Source organism: Sinocyclocheilus grahami, unplaced genomic scaffold (genome assembly GCF_001515645.1).
Source record: "Sinocyclocheilus grahami isolate Dianchi unplaced genomic scaffold, SAMN03320097.WGS_v1.1 scaffold1191.1, whole genome shotgun sequence".
Taxonomy (NCBI): Eukaryota; Metazoa; Chordata; class Actinopteri; order Cypriniformes; family Cyprinidae; genus Sinocyclocheilus; species Sinocyclocheilus grahami.
Window position 1 is genome coordinate 343031 of NW_015506370.1, and position 14433 is coordinate 357463.

Here is a 14433-nt window from a genome sequence, read left to right on the forward strand (position 1 = left end):
TACTCCATACTGCACTTGTGATCGATATGATACCTCTTCATTCACTGCTACGAATTGATGGCAGTCAGATAAGTATGATTTGAACCATGCTAATGCGCTTCCATTAATGCCAACAAAGTTTTCTAGTCTATTCAAAAGAATGTTGTGGTCAATAGTGTTGAATGCATCACTAAGATACAATAGCACTAATAGAGAGATACAACCACGATCAGATGATAAGAGCAGGTCATTTGTAACTAATGAGAGCAGTCTCAGTACTATGATTCGGTCTAAATCCTGACTGGAAATCCTCACAGATACCATTTTTCTCTAAGAAGGAATATAATTGTGAGGATACTATCTTTTCTAGTATCTTGGACAGAAAAGGGAGATTCGAGATCGGTCTGTAATTAACTAGTTCTTTGGGGTCAAGTTGTGTTTTTTTTGATGAGAGGCTTTCACATTGAGCAAAGAAAAGAAAGGAAGCTACTTCTTTGCATCTTTGTTCTCATTTTTAATAACAAAGATCAAATAAAAATAGCTATATTGTGATTTAATAATATAGTAATTATCATTAAGAAAAATGTGCAACATTTCTCAAAATCAACTCTATCGCCGTAAAACGCATGTAGCCTGTTTTTTTTTGTCTGATTCCAACAAGTCATATATTGTTTTGAAGATGTTTTAATGAGAAAATAAAAATAACTCATTTTTGAAAATTTGCTTATGTCAACTCGTTTTACCAGCACAGGTCACAAATAACCCTTTCATTAGTGATGCACATATTTAGTTGGTTGATGAAAAACAGATGGTCAGGGAGAATCACAGTTACAGTGAATGCACTCGTCTGGTCCTCAGATGAAAGTTTTGAAGAGGCAGCAGCGCATGATCAAGAACCGGGAATCGGCCTGCCAGAGCCGCAAGAAGAAGAAGGAGTACCTGCAGAACCTGGAGGCGCAGCTGCGGGAGGCGCAGCAGGAGAACGAGCGTCTGCGCAAGGAGAACCAAGCACTGCGGCTGCGGCTCGCTGGGAAAGAGGTCAGATGCTGATCCCGCAGAGCAACGCTTCACATTTGCAGGGCTTTTCATGCTGTGTCTAATTGTGTGGTGTGCCAAACAGGTCGCTGAGTCTGGCAGCAACAAGGGAGCGCTGTGTGTGATGGCTCTGTTCCTCTTCATCACCTTCACCTTCGGCCCCGTCAGGTAAACCAACGCACACTCCAAACTCATTAGCAAAGAACACTCTGCTGAAACTGGAAGCGGATCGTCACATCTTCTTTGTTTTCGGTTCTTGTGCCAATGCAGGTGGAACATCACAATAAACAACTTTGACAGTGTTTACAGACAGCAAACATGCAGTGCAGTGTAGATCCAGTTCATGAAAAAAGGACTCTTCAGTCTGTTCTTTGTAATGAAAAAAGACACAGAATAATCTCTGAGTGAGTTATGTGGGAGTCTGGGTCCGCCCCTTATTAAACGCACCCAACCAGGTAATCAAGACGGGGCTCAAGACTGCAAACATTTTTTGAGAATGCACGAGTTCAAATTTGTCTGGTCTTCTCTGCTCCATACAGCGAGCGTTGCAGAGTCGCAGCACACTGTAGCAGAGTCAGATTTCCCTCATCAGGTGAGGAGGGGGGCTTCAGGTGTAGAGCCTGCTTTATACTGCGCGCTGCAAAAATGGCGCGAATATTGAGGAAATGATGGCGGACGGAGGATTTGTTTTTAAAGCTAAAGTAAAGTAAAACACTGCTTCTTAAACCAGAGAAGGTGAACATGTTGGTATTCCTGTGGGAAAAAACATGCAAGTCCTGTCACCGACAGCCAGTTTAGTTTTAGTTTGACTTTTCTTTTTGTTTTCATTTTGAAAGCTTGTTATCTTGCTGTTTACCTTAGGTTAAGCTATGAAGCTATTTTTAAAAAAAAAATGTATTCCTCAGTGTTTGTTAAACGTTCTGTCATTTATTAAAGAACTATTTAATTTATTATTTATGCCTTACCTTATTCTTTTAATTTAATTAATAATAACAATGACTCCATCTTTTGCTTTAGTTTTACAATTAAAAGGTGCATAGATATAAGCAAAACAGACAAATATGTTTTCTTGTAAACGTGACAAGATGGCAAATTCAAAAGTGAAAGCATCTGAAGCCCGGCTTATAACACAGCAAAAGAGGAACAATACTACTGATGAAAAAGAACGGGTTGAATGTTAACCCCTTTCGTTACCATATAACTATAAACTATGATAAAAGTTCACCAGCATGCACTGATTAATCCCATGTTGCAGCAAAAAAAAAAAAATGCAACCAAATGATGTGCGTGTGCGAGCAGCTGAGAAACTGACCAGTGAGAAGAATGAGTCCAGAGGATTGCTTGAGGAGTGACAGTTAGCTGTGAACTGAACTGAGTTTACACTGCTCACGGATTGGATAATAACTGGGCTGCTTGACATATTCATACACGTATGTGGGTCAAAGATGAAAAGGGATTTTCAAACACCAAAACAATAACAATTTTAATACAATTACATTACATTAGAATGTGTCCTGTAATATTTTTTGAGCAAATACGTTTTAGCATGATTTACAGAAGACAGCCACTAACATGTCATTCAGTGTAGCAATAGTTCATATACCAAAACATCTTGTTCTATTATATATTTAGAAAAAAAAATCATTAGATAACATTTTATCACAAGTGCAGCTCCCAAACACTATGTCTCTACCAGTCTTTGCCACTATCCTTCAAACTTTTCAAAAAGTTTTACCCATTTTTCAGCAAGAAGTTGTTGTGTGTATGCAAGTGAGAGATGTGTTTGTATATACATGCATATATGTGACCCTGGATTATTATCATTTTCAACTATTTTCAAAAATAGTGGAGTGTTCCTTTAAGTAGCACAGGTATATTTGTAGCAATAGCCAACAATACATTGTATGGGTCAAAATTATCAATTTTTCTTTTATGCCAAAAATCATTAGGATATTAAGTAAAGATCATGTTCCATGAAGATATTTTGTAAATTTCCTACCTTAAATATATCAAAACCTAATTTTTGATTAGTAATATGCATTGCTAAGAACTTTTGGACATTTGGACATATTTAAAGATGATTTTCTCAATATTTAGATTTTTTTGCACCCTCAGATTCCAGATTTTCTAATAGTTGTATCTCGCATATTGTCCTATCCTAACAAACCATACATCAATGGAAAGATTATTTATTCAGCTTTCAGATGAAATCTCAACATTTCAAAAAATTGACACTTATGACACAAGTACTAAAATAAATGTTGATGGAATTGTTCAGGAAGCAAAATCAAATCCACAAACACTGTGTCAGAGGGGAGTTTTTGTTTTGGGTTCATTCTGTGGCTGTCTCTCTCCTGCAGTTTGAGAGACAGGACGCTGGAAGCTGGACTGCAGGAAGCGGCTGCTCCGCTGACAGGAAGACGCCTGCTAGAGTTTGAGACGTCTCAGGAGCTGAGCCGGAGACGAGCGAGCGGGAGACAGACGGACCGAGAGGAGGAAGAGCGCTGGAGCAAAGGAGAGCTGGACAAGAAGGCTGCGGTCTCGTATCAGTTCAGGTGAGATGACTGTCCAGAATCACACACTCAGACCTGGTCAGTGTGTGTGAGCCTGCGTTTGTCCTTCAGGAATCAGAGCGGTGTGTTCAGTGACGTCAAAGACCTGCTCCTGGAGGACATAGACAGATACTTCTCTGACTGCAGACAGTTCAACCGCTCCGAGTCCGTCAGGTCAGTGCGTCCTGAACAAATACACTATCATTATAGCCCATATCTCCAACTTGAGTCAGTCCATCTCATCTCGTTTTCATCATTTACTGATCCACACTTAATCACAATGTTGTTGCATTTAACTACAGTAAATCAATCATCTGATCAATTTTAAAGACACTACCACTGAAAGCTTAGGTTACCATTCTCATATGTGACCCTGGAGCACAAAACCAGCCATAAGGGTCAATATTGTGAAATGTTGAGATTTCATCTGAAAGCTGAATAAATAGAAATATATCCATGCATTGATGTATGGTTTGTTAGGATAGGACAATATTTGGCCGAGATACAACTATTAGAAAATCTGGAATCTGAGGGTGCAAAAAAATCTAAATATTGAGAAAATCATCTTTAAAGTTGTCCAAATGAAGTTCTTAGCAATGCATATTACTAATCAAACATTAAGTTTTGATATATTTACAGTAGGAAATGTACAAAATATCTTCATGGAACATGATCTTTACTTAATATCCTAATGATTTTGGGCATAAAAGAGAAATGTATAATTGTGACACATACAATGTATTGTTGGCTATTGCTACAAATATCCCCCAGCGACTTAACACTGCTTTTGTGCTGCAGGGTCACATATTAAATTAAATAATTTTTTTATCAAATTACTATTCTAAAATAGTGATACCAAAGAATGAGTGGGTGTGTCCAGACTTTTAATTAAAGTAATATGTTGAATTCTTTCTTTTTAATTTCCATTTTTCTTTCTTTTTAAGGGACAGTACATTTTACGCTTTCACACCTAAGACGAATCGATTGGTTTAGAGTGCTTTACTTTCTCTGTTTCTGCGTCAGGTTGGCAGATGAGCTGCGCGGATGGGTCCAGCGGCATCAGATCAACAGGAAGTCTGATGGAAAGGCGAAGGTTGTGAAGAAGACTAAAATAGCTCAGGTGTGAAACCACAGCTGCTCTGTGACTCCGCAAGCATTCTCGTATCATACTGACTCAGTGCTGTGCGTTATATACCATTCCCCTCAGAGCATCACAATCCAGTGCAGTTCCCTGTTATTGTTGTTCAGTAAGTAGAGCAGCGTTTGTTGCATGGCTCCACATTTGAAGTAAAACAGAGATGAGCTGCCCTACTTTGACACATTAGTGTAATTCACACAGGATTTGCTTTATTTATACTAGTGTTGTCAAAATATTAATCGCGATTAATCGCATTCAAAATAAAAGTTTTTGTTTACATAATATGTGCGTACTGTGTATATTTATTATGTATATATAAATACACACACATGCATTTATATTATATATATATTTAATATATAACATATTTTCTTATGTATAAATAATATAAATTATATGAATAGACATATGCATGTAAATATTTTCAAAATATATACATGCATGTGTTTGTATTTATATATACATAATAAATATACACAGCACACGCACATATATTATGTAAACATTAGCTTTTATTTTGGATGCGACTAATCGTTTGACCGCAGTAGTTTATACGTGTTCTTTCCCTCTCATCAGCAGAAAGCTCAGCACAGAAAGACAAACTTCTCCAGGTACCTTCCAATTCAGGCTCATCGCTCCATCGAAAGGTAACCACAGAGCCTTGGAGTAAAACAAGTGCTGGAAATGTTTTATTTGATTAATAAGTTCATGGTCTGTCCTGGCAGTCAGCTGCAGGTGCTGCCCGGGCCGGAGATCAGCTACAGCGACTTTCTGGATGCTATCGACCGGCGCGAGGACACTTTCTATGTGGTGTCATTCAGACGGGTAAGAGAGCAGGATAAGCACAGAAAGAGCGCACTCATCTCACACTCACTCACTCACTCTCATCCCTGACTCCTGCAGGATCACCTGCTGTTACCGGCCATCAGCCACAATAAAACCACTCGGCCCAAGATGTCTCTAGTCATGCCTGCCATGGCCATCAACGGTGAGTTTAATCGGTCGCTTCACCCAAAGATGAATATCATTTATGGTATTTATAGGTGTTTTGAAACATGTCTCATGCAGTGAAAGTACATGAGGTTCAGTGTAAGGCTGCACAAGTAAGCAAGAGTCACTGCATCCCCTTCAGCCGTGATTTATTCACGATACAGCACGGCCTCGAGTACCTTACTGCTTTTATAAAACGGTCACCACACAATAAAAAAATATTAAAACCAAAAATTAATTGAAATGTAACTTTTTTTTAAACAAGTTGGTTAAATGCTGTCCTTCCGCTAAAAACTAGTTCCTGACACATCAACACATCTCCGCATGAGAAGCGTTTATTAGACGGGGGAAGGGCGTGGTTGCAACATAACGCCAGCAGGGGTCACTCATACTTCATTAAATTAATAGCAAACAGTTGATTCTGCCGAAATACATAATACATGAAACAGTTCTGATGCTATATTATTGATTGTTTATGTTGCTAAGGGTGTTGCTCAGTGATGGACAGGACCGTTGGGTGATAGCCGTGCTGTATCGGGAATAAAATCGGGAATGGAACTAACCGTTTTATAATAATGGTTAAACGCTTGGGGCCCTATCTTACAAGTGTTTTCTGTGCTAGTTTCAGCCCGACGCAGTTATCATTTTCGCATCCTGCACCACGTTGTTTAAATACAGTTGAGGTCAAACGTTTACACCCCCCTTTTCAGAATCTGCAAAATGTTAATTTTCATACAAAATGCATGTTATTGTTTATTTAGTACTGGCCTGAATAAGATATTTCACATAAAAGATGTTTACATATAGTCCACAAACTCTAAACGATCTGAAATCGTTCCCAATGCAAGATAACGAAGCGTTTCCAGGATAAATAAGCAGCGGGCTGATGATTAGACTTAAGAAATCAAGGGATGTAGAAATCGTGATGCAGCTCTAGTTGAGTGCTGTTTGGAATGACAAGAGCGTGAGTAAAGGATGAGTATGTGTTGTGTGTGTGTGTGTGTGTGTGCGCGTGTAGATTCGGTGTATAACTCGTCTCAGGGCGGCTATGAGATGATGATGCAGGTGGACTGTGAGGTGATGGACACCCGGATCATCCCGATCAAGTCCTCTGTAGTCCCGCCCTCCCTCAGAGACCCCCCCCCTGCCCCGCCCCCTCACCATCACCACGGCAACCACAGCTCCCTGCGCAGCCGGCCCCAGCCCCTGCAGAGACGGAGGAGCGCGGGTTACTTCATCAGCCAGAGCGGCTCCGACTGAGAAACACTTCCATCAAAGACACAGAGATTGCACTTAAGCGCTTCCTTCCCCTCCTCTTAGCGCTGCTGTGTTTGTCCCTCTATCATCTGCTCGCTTTTTATACATGTTGTATTTTTTTTTTTTTTTTACAGATTTTTATTGAGATTATTTAAAAAACGATGTGCTTCTATTGGATGTGTGTGATATGAATGTTCATTTGAATATGATTAATGATTTTGTGTGTATTTGTGTGTAGTCCAGTATGAAGCTGCTGGTTTGCTGGGCGAGTCCTCTTCTTGTCACCGAACCTGATGGCAGAGATTGTTTTTGACATAAATGATAAGAGATTTGAGGCTGTCACAGAATGTTCTGCCGTTAATGTTTTCTTTTGCAGGCATCTTCTCTTGAATGCGTGGCTGTTTTTGTCCCGTACCACTAACAGGACACAGGACAGATGTCACAGCTAGCATCTCCACTCGTGCGTCATTTAACTCAAGAGACTGGTGTTGTGATATACCAGCCGCTGATATCTCTGTTCAGTTCTCTTGTGTTCAGAAGCCCTGGCCGGAGGTACATTTTCATCGCGGAGACTTTCACAGAAGTGGTTTTCTTCTCATTGAAGATATGTTTTCTTGTCGCCTCTGGTCTTCATGGCTTGATGATGATGATGATGATGATGATTTGTGTGTCTGAAACCGTCCCATGATGACCTGCTCTAGCATGCTTCTGTTATCTGTGATGGAGAGATCTTGTATGAAATGTGAACCTGCTTTTTTACTTTATTTAAATGAGCTTTCATTAGGAAAACACTTCTCTCATTCTCTCTTCCTGTCTGTATGAAAATTTTTAACTACTGTCTTTATTTGTAGAGGAGAAAATAAATTTGATAAATATTGTGTAGTAAGTGATTGTGTCCAGTGGGTGAGTGACCGAAGCATTTCTTTTGGAGAAGCCATAGCTGAAATCATGAGAGCGCAAGAGAAGAGAGAGTTAAGCACGATTAAACCTGATCATTATTCACACCAGAATGCATGAAACAGACAAATTATTCATTTGAATGGTTTAAAAAAAAAAAAAAAAAAAAAGGTGTCCTGTTCATGAAATGATTCACAGATGTTTTCTGATATATCAAACTTTGTCCACTTTACTGGTTTACACACGGAGCGTGTTATAATCTGAATTTTACACATTTCTCACAGATACTCTCAGAATGGCCAAAAGTTCTGCACATAAAGGTGTGAATCTCGTTTGTCTGCCTTTTCTTTCACTCTTCAGCTGTTCTTCTTTTCCCCATCCTACAACCAGAAATATAGTTCAGAATTGATGGAATATTTTACACATCTATATAACATTGTCTTTATTTAAATGAGCTTTCATTAGGAAAACACTTCTCTCATTCTCTCTTCCTGTCTGTATGAAAATTTTTAACTACTGTCTTTATTTGTAGAGGAGAAAATAAATTTGATAAATATTGTGTAGTAAGTGATTGTGTCCAGTGGGTGAGTGACCGAAGCATTTCTTTTGGAGAAGCCATAGCTGAAATCATGAGAACGCAAGAGAAGAGAGAGTTAAGCACGATTAAACCTGATCATTATTCACACCAGAATGCATGAAACAGACAAATTATTCATTTGAATGGTTTAAAAAAAAAAAAAAAAAAAAGGTGTCCTTTCATTAAATGATTCACAGATGTTTTCTGATATATCAAACTTTGTCCACTTTACTGGTTTACACACGGAGCGTGTTATAATCTGAATTTTACACATTTCTCACAGATACTCTCAGAATGGCCAAAAGTTCTGCACATAAAGGTGTGAATCTCGTTTGTCTGCCTTTTCTTTCACTCTTCAGCTGTTCTTCTTTTCCCCATCCTACAACCAGAAATATAGTTCAGAATTGATGGAATATTTTACACATCTATATAACATTGTGCAGTCCAAGAAGAGTGTCTCTCTTTACTGTCTGACAGTTTTTCCAATGCTGTTTCAGTGTGTTAAGTTTTTTTTTTTCTTGTAGTCTTCCCTCTCTACCAGGTTTGCATATGCAAATTACCTTTAAAAACAAGTAGACAAAATATGATTAGATTTCCTGCAGAAAGAGGGCGCTAGAGATCATATTAGGTAAATATTAATTTTTTAGACACTAGCCAGGTTTGAATAGTAGTCCATCAGTCCTGAAATGAGCATATTAGTACTGTTGTGTTGTGTGTGTGTGTGAGAGTGATGAGTATCACTTGGCCAGCTAACCTGTTTAAGAACCTTTAGAAACATATCTACTACTGTATAAATAGACTTCATATGAAAATGAGTGATTGTGATGTATGAAGTTAAATCATCACAATGCTCCAAGAGTAGTGCTGCAGACGTCATTTTGTGTAATAACTTTGGCACAGTTTGCAGCTGGAAAACATCACCTGTTAAATGAATTCATTTTAAACTGTTAGTATATAATACGAGACTATTCATCGAGCATGTGCTTTGCCCCCAAAACCATTTCCATTGAACTTTTTTATTACAGGCACAATTCCTCTGGAGCAACCAGGACTCTGGTAGGAGGGTTGCTTGCAGGATTCAAACCTGTGACCTTTAGTTACCAGCCCTTACTGTTCCACACCACATAAGTGATTCCAATGGCTAAGTCTAGAACACAAGACTTCTCAATGAGCTGACCTTCAGCAGAAACCACTGCAAACATTTGACACTTGGAATAAAGCGATAATCAGGCACATTCACTAACCTATTATTTCAGATGAAGCACAGCACAGCGCGTCTGCAGTCTCTGAGTCGATCGGTTGTGACAGATTAAAAGCCTCATGACATCATTTCACGTGATGAGGGTCACGACTCGCGTATGGAAGATCTCATTACTCTACTGGCACTACTTCTCCATTCAGCTGCAGCGTGGGGCTTCGTGCACAGGCAATATCATCCCGTCAGACTGGGTTTTTCAGTCCCTTTTATCATTTTTCTATCGTGCAAGACATATAGGTGTCTGATTCCAATAGAGAGGGAAGGAAAACTCTTCTGTGGAGACATCCAACAAGGAGTTGAGGACTTGGATCATGGTCTTCAGGATGGTGTGGCTGTTAATGTGTTGAGGTGTTTCATATGAGCAGAAGGAATCCAGCAATGTGTGAGAGCATGTATCTTTATAAAGAGCTTTAAAGGTGAGGCACCAATAAAATCAACCACCTAGAACAGCAAAGTCTTATTAAAACCACCGCTAACTGTGTGTGTGTGTGTGTGTAATCAGTGGATATGGAGACTTGGGCTTGAGATCAGACACCTGACACATCCATGAGTGGCACACTGTCTCTGCATCACACAAGATGTGTGTAATCACTGAACAGTCAGGTGCTTTAATTTCAGCAGGGCCATTAGCACGAGTTACAGCAACTGATATCCATATCTCTATTCTTATCTATCACGCAACCAAACTTTTCAAAAGCTTCACAATGTTCAGAAGCTCAACCGTACTTGCATGACACAAGCAGACCTCACGGGTCGAGCAGCTCGGTTGAGCTTCTGTTGACCGTATCAGATGAGCTTTATGTTTGTGTGTTCATCAGTGTTTATATGTGAATGAAAGACATTTTAAAATGTGCTCATCATTTAAAGCATCTGCCCCTCTTCAGAAAACTTGGACTGAACTGTAAGATACATATGGATTACTTTCACAAAGTCTTTTTGAAGCTTGCAAACTTTGGTTGTGTGGACTTTCAGTGGATGAACAGAAATGATGAGAATATTACCTTCATTTGTGTTGAAGATGAATAGAAGTCGTATGGGTTTGGAGTGACATGAAGGTGAGTAAATGAGGACAGGATTTTAATTTCTGGGAGTCTGTGCGCTGCTGGTTGCAGTGTGTATGAAGTAATGAGTTTGTAACTCAGAGTTACAAATTACTTGCTCTTATCATGGTTGTATATCTCTATTAATGCTATTGGATCTCAGTGCTGCGTTCGACACTATTGACCACAACATTTCTTTTGAATAGACTAGAAAACTTTGTTGGCATTAATGGCAGTACATTAGCATGGTTCAAATCGTACTTATCTGACCGCCATCAATTCGTAGCAGTGAATGAAGAGGTATCATATCGATCACAAGTGCAGTATGGAGTACCTCAAGGCTCAGTACTAGGCTCAGTTACCTTTCACACTTTACATGTTACCCTTGGGATATATCATCAGGAAACATGGTGTTAGCTTTCACTGTTATGCTGATGATACTCAGCTCTATATTTCTTCGCAGCCCGGCGAAACATACCAATTGGAAGAACTAACGGAATGCATAGTCGATATAAAAAAACTGGGTGACGAGTAATTTCTTACTGTTAAATTCTGAAAAAACAGGTGTTAATTATCGGACCTAAACACTCCGCACATAATAACCTAGAACACTGTCTAACACTTGATGGCTGCTCTGTCAATTCTTCATCAACCTAGGTGTGTTATTTGATAGCAATCTTTCCTTTGAAAGCCACGTTTCTAGCATTTGTAAAACTGCATTTTTCAATATCAAAAATATATCTAAATTACGACTTCTGCTCTCAATGTCAAATGCAGAAATGTTAATTCATGCGTTCATGACCTCAAGGTTAGATTATTGTAATGCTTTATTGGGTGGTTGTTCTGAACGCTTAATAAACAAACTCCAGCTGGTCTAAAATGCAGCAGCTAGAGTTCTTACTAGAAACAGGAAGTATGACCATATTAGCCTGGTTCTGTCAACACTGCACTGGCTCCCTATTAAACATCGTATAGATTTTAAAATCTTGCTTATTGCTTATTGCCTCCACATCCACTGCGTTCTCAAAACTCTGGCAATTTGATAATACCTAGAATATCAAAATCAACTGTGGGCAGCAGATCCTTCTCCTATTTAGCGCCCAAACTCTGGACACTCCCTAACATTGCTCGGGAGGCAGACACACTCTGTCAGTTTAAATCTAGATTAAAGACCCATCTCTTTAACCTGGCTTACACATAACACAATAACACATTTCTAATACTCAAATCCGTTAAAGGATTTTTAGGCTGCATTAATTAGGACAACTGGAACCGGGAACACTTTCCATAACACCAGATGTACTTGCTACATTGTTAGAAGAAAGGCATCTACGCTAATATTAGTCTGTTTCTTTCTTATTCAGAGGTCACCGTAGCCACCAGATCTAGTCTGTATCCAGATCAGATGGTCACTGCAGTCACCCGGATCCAGTACGTATCCAGCCCAGATGGTGGATCAGCACCTAGAGAGGACGGGGGACACTTAATTTCCAGTGATATCGTTGACTTGATTGCACAGATAGTATTTAAACCGAACTGAGATGGATGATGACATCACTGAATTCAATGATGAACTGCCTTTAACTGATAATTGAGTGTTTACTATTGTTATTTTGCACTATTTACACAATATTTTCCTAATTAATGCTGTACAGTTGCTTTGACAAAATCTGTATTGTTAAAAGCGCTATATAAATAAAGCTGACTTGACTTGTGTGTTGTGTGTGTGTTTGATGGTATAGCGTCTGCACACATGATGCTCTAGTGGAGCTCTAGAAGAGTCTGGAGGTTAGCAGGTTGCTCGTGGATTAACTGTCAGCTGTGCCGCCTTTACACTAATGACCAACACATAGCTGCTCGGTTTGAAAGGTTTGAAAGTTAATTTAGCATGAGCTGTGCTTCATACCTCTACACCACTGACAATAAACATAAATAAACATAAATATTTACTGATCACAATTCAAGACCTTGTAGTTGTCCTTGGATCTAATGTGGGAGAGAATGAGACACAATCTACAAATCAAGCTCTGCATCTGCAGGAGAATGATTGTGTTTTCTGAGGAAATTGGGCAATGATGATCTGTTTCAGGTGTGACTGATTTCCTGGCTCTGTTCTGCCACACTAGCATGCTGTTTTCATTAGCTGATGCTGAGACACGTGCTGAGAGCCGGCCATCAGAACCACTAGCAGTAGTGTGTGTGTGTGTGTGTTTGTGTCATGGCCATTGATGAGGAAGGGCAAAAGAAGTTTGCTTATCTTAAAGGGATAGTTCACCCAAAAATGTTAAATTGTTAAATTCTTTACTCACCCTCATGTTGTTCCAAACCTGTAAGACCTTTGTTCATCTTCGGAACACAAATTAAGATATTTAGATATTTTCTGACCCTCCATAGACAGCAAGGATACTTACACAATCAAGGTCCAGAAACATAGCAAGGAGATCGTTAAAATAATCTATGTATCCAATAATCCATCCATCCTACGAGAATACATATTGTGCGCAAAGAAAACAAAAATAACGACTCTATTCAACAATTCATCTCCTCCGCGTCACCCTATAGCACCATTTTGGAGAGTATCACATACGTAAACAATATGTCAGACAAAAAACTATTTGACACCGTGGTATTATGAGCACACTCATACCCTAAAGAGAGCAGCTCGGAAAATGGAGCGCAGCTGGAGGAAAACAAAACTAGAGGTATTTCGTATTGCTTGGCGGGAAAGTACCCTATCCTACAGAAAAGCATTAAAAACTGCTAGATCTGATTACTTTTCGTCTCTTTTAGAAGAAAACAAACATAACCCCAGGTATGTATTTAGTACAGTGGCTAAATTAACGAAAAACAAAGCATCAACAGGTGATGACATTTCCCAACAGCACAGCAGTAATGACTTTATGAACTACTTTACTTCCAAGATCGATACTATTAGAGATAAAACTGCAACCATGCAGCCCCAGTTGAGTCCTCTGCACAATGTGACTTTGCTGCAGCCTGGAATTGAACTGCTGGTTTCGTCTGGCCAGAGGAGAACTGGCCCCCCAACTGAACCTGGTTTCTCCCAAGGTTTGTTCTCCATTCTGTCACCGATGGAGTTTTGGTTCCTTGCCGCTGTCGCCTCTGGCTTGCTTAGTTGGGGGACACTTAATTTCCAGTGATATCGTTGACTTGATTGCACAGATAGTATTTAAACCGAACTGAGATGGATGATGACATCACTGAATTCAATGATGAACTGCCTTTAACTGATAATTGAGTGTTTACTATTGTTATTTTGCACTATTTACACAATATTTTCCTAATTAATGCTGTACAGTTGCTTTGACAAAATCTGTATTGTTAAAAGCGCTATATAAATAAAGCTGACTTGACTTGTGTGTTGTGTGTGTGTTTGATGGTATAGCGTCTGCACACATGATGCTCTAGTGGAGCTCTAGAAGAGTCTGGAGGTTAGCAGGTTGCTCGTGGATTAACTGTCAGCTGTGCCGCCTTTACACTAATGACCAACACATAGCTGCTCGGTTTGAAAGGTTTGAAAGTTAATTTAGCATGAGCTGTGCTTCATACCTCTACACCACTGACAATAAACATAAATAAACATAAATATTTACTGATCACAATTCAAGACCTTGTAGTTGTCCTTGGATCTAATGTGGGAGAGAATGAGACACAATCTACAAATCAAGCTCTGCATCTGCAGGAGAATG

General features: G+C 39.3%; 1 protein-coding gene across 2 annotated transcripts in view; it reads left to right on the plus strand.

Moving 5' to 3' along the window:
- The window catches only part of atf6b (activating transcription factor 6 beta), a 23234-nt gene extending 15405 nt beyond the window's left edge, over window positions 1-7829 (plus strand). The window contains exons 9-17 of one of the 2 annotated variants that reach the window (XM_016253586.1): window positions 838-1017; window positions 1100-1182; window positions 3375-3569; window positions 3639-3740; window positions 4590-4686; window positions 5281-5351; window positions 5430-5529; window positions 5608-5692; window positions 6713-7829. In XM_016253586.1, coding sequence (XP_016109072.1) covers window positions 838-1017; window positions 1100-1182; window positions 3375-3569; window positions 3639-3740; window positions 4590-4686; window positions 5281-5351; window positions 5430-5529; window positions 5608-5692; window positions 6713-6954 — 1155 coding nt within the window. In that variant the 3' untranslated portion in view covers window positions 6955-7829. The remainder of the gene's footprint in view (window positions 1-837; window positions 1018-1099; window positions 1183-3374; window positions 3570-3638; window positions 3741-4589; window positions 4687-5280; window positions 5352-5429; window positions 5530-5607; window positions 5693-6712) is intronic. The other variant, XM_016253587.1, reaches the window with a different exon arrangement.
- Window positions 7830-14433: the final 6604 nt, after the last annotated feature.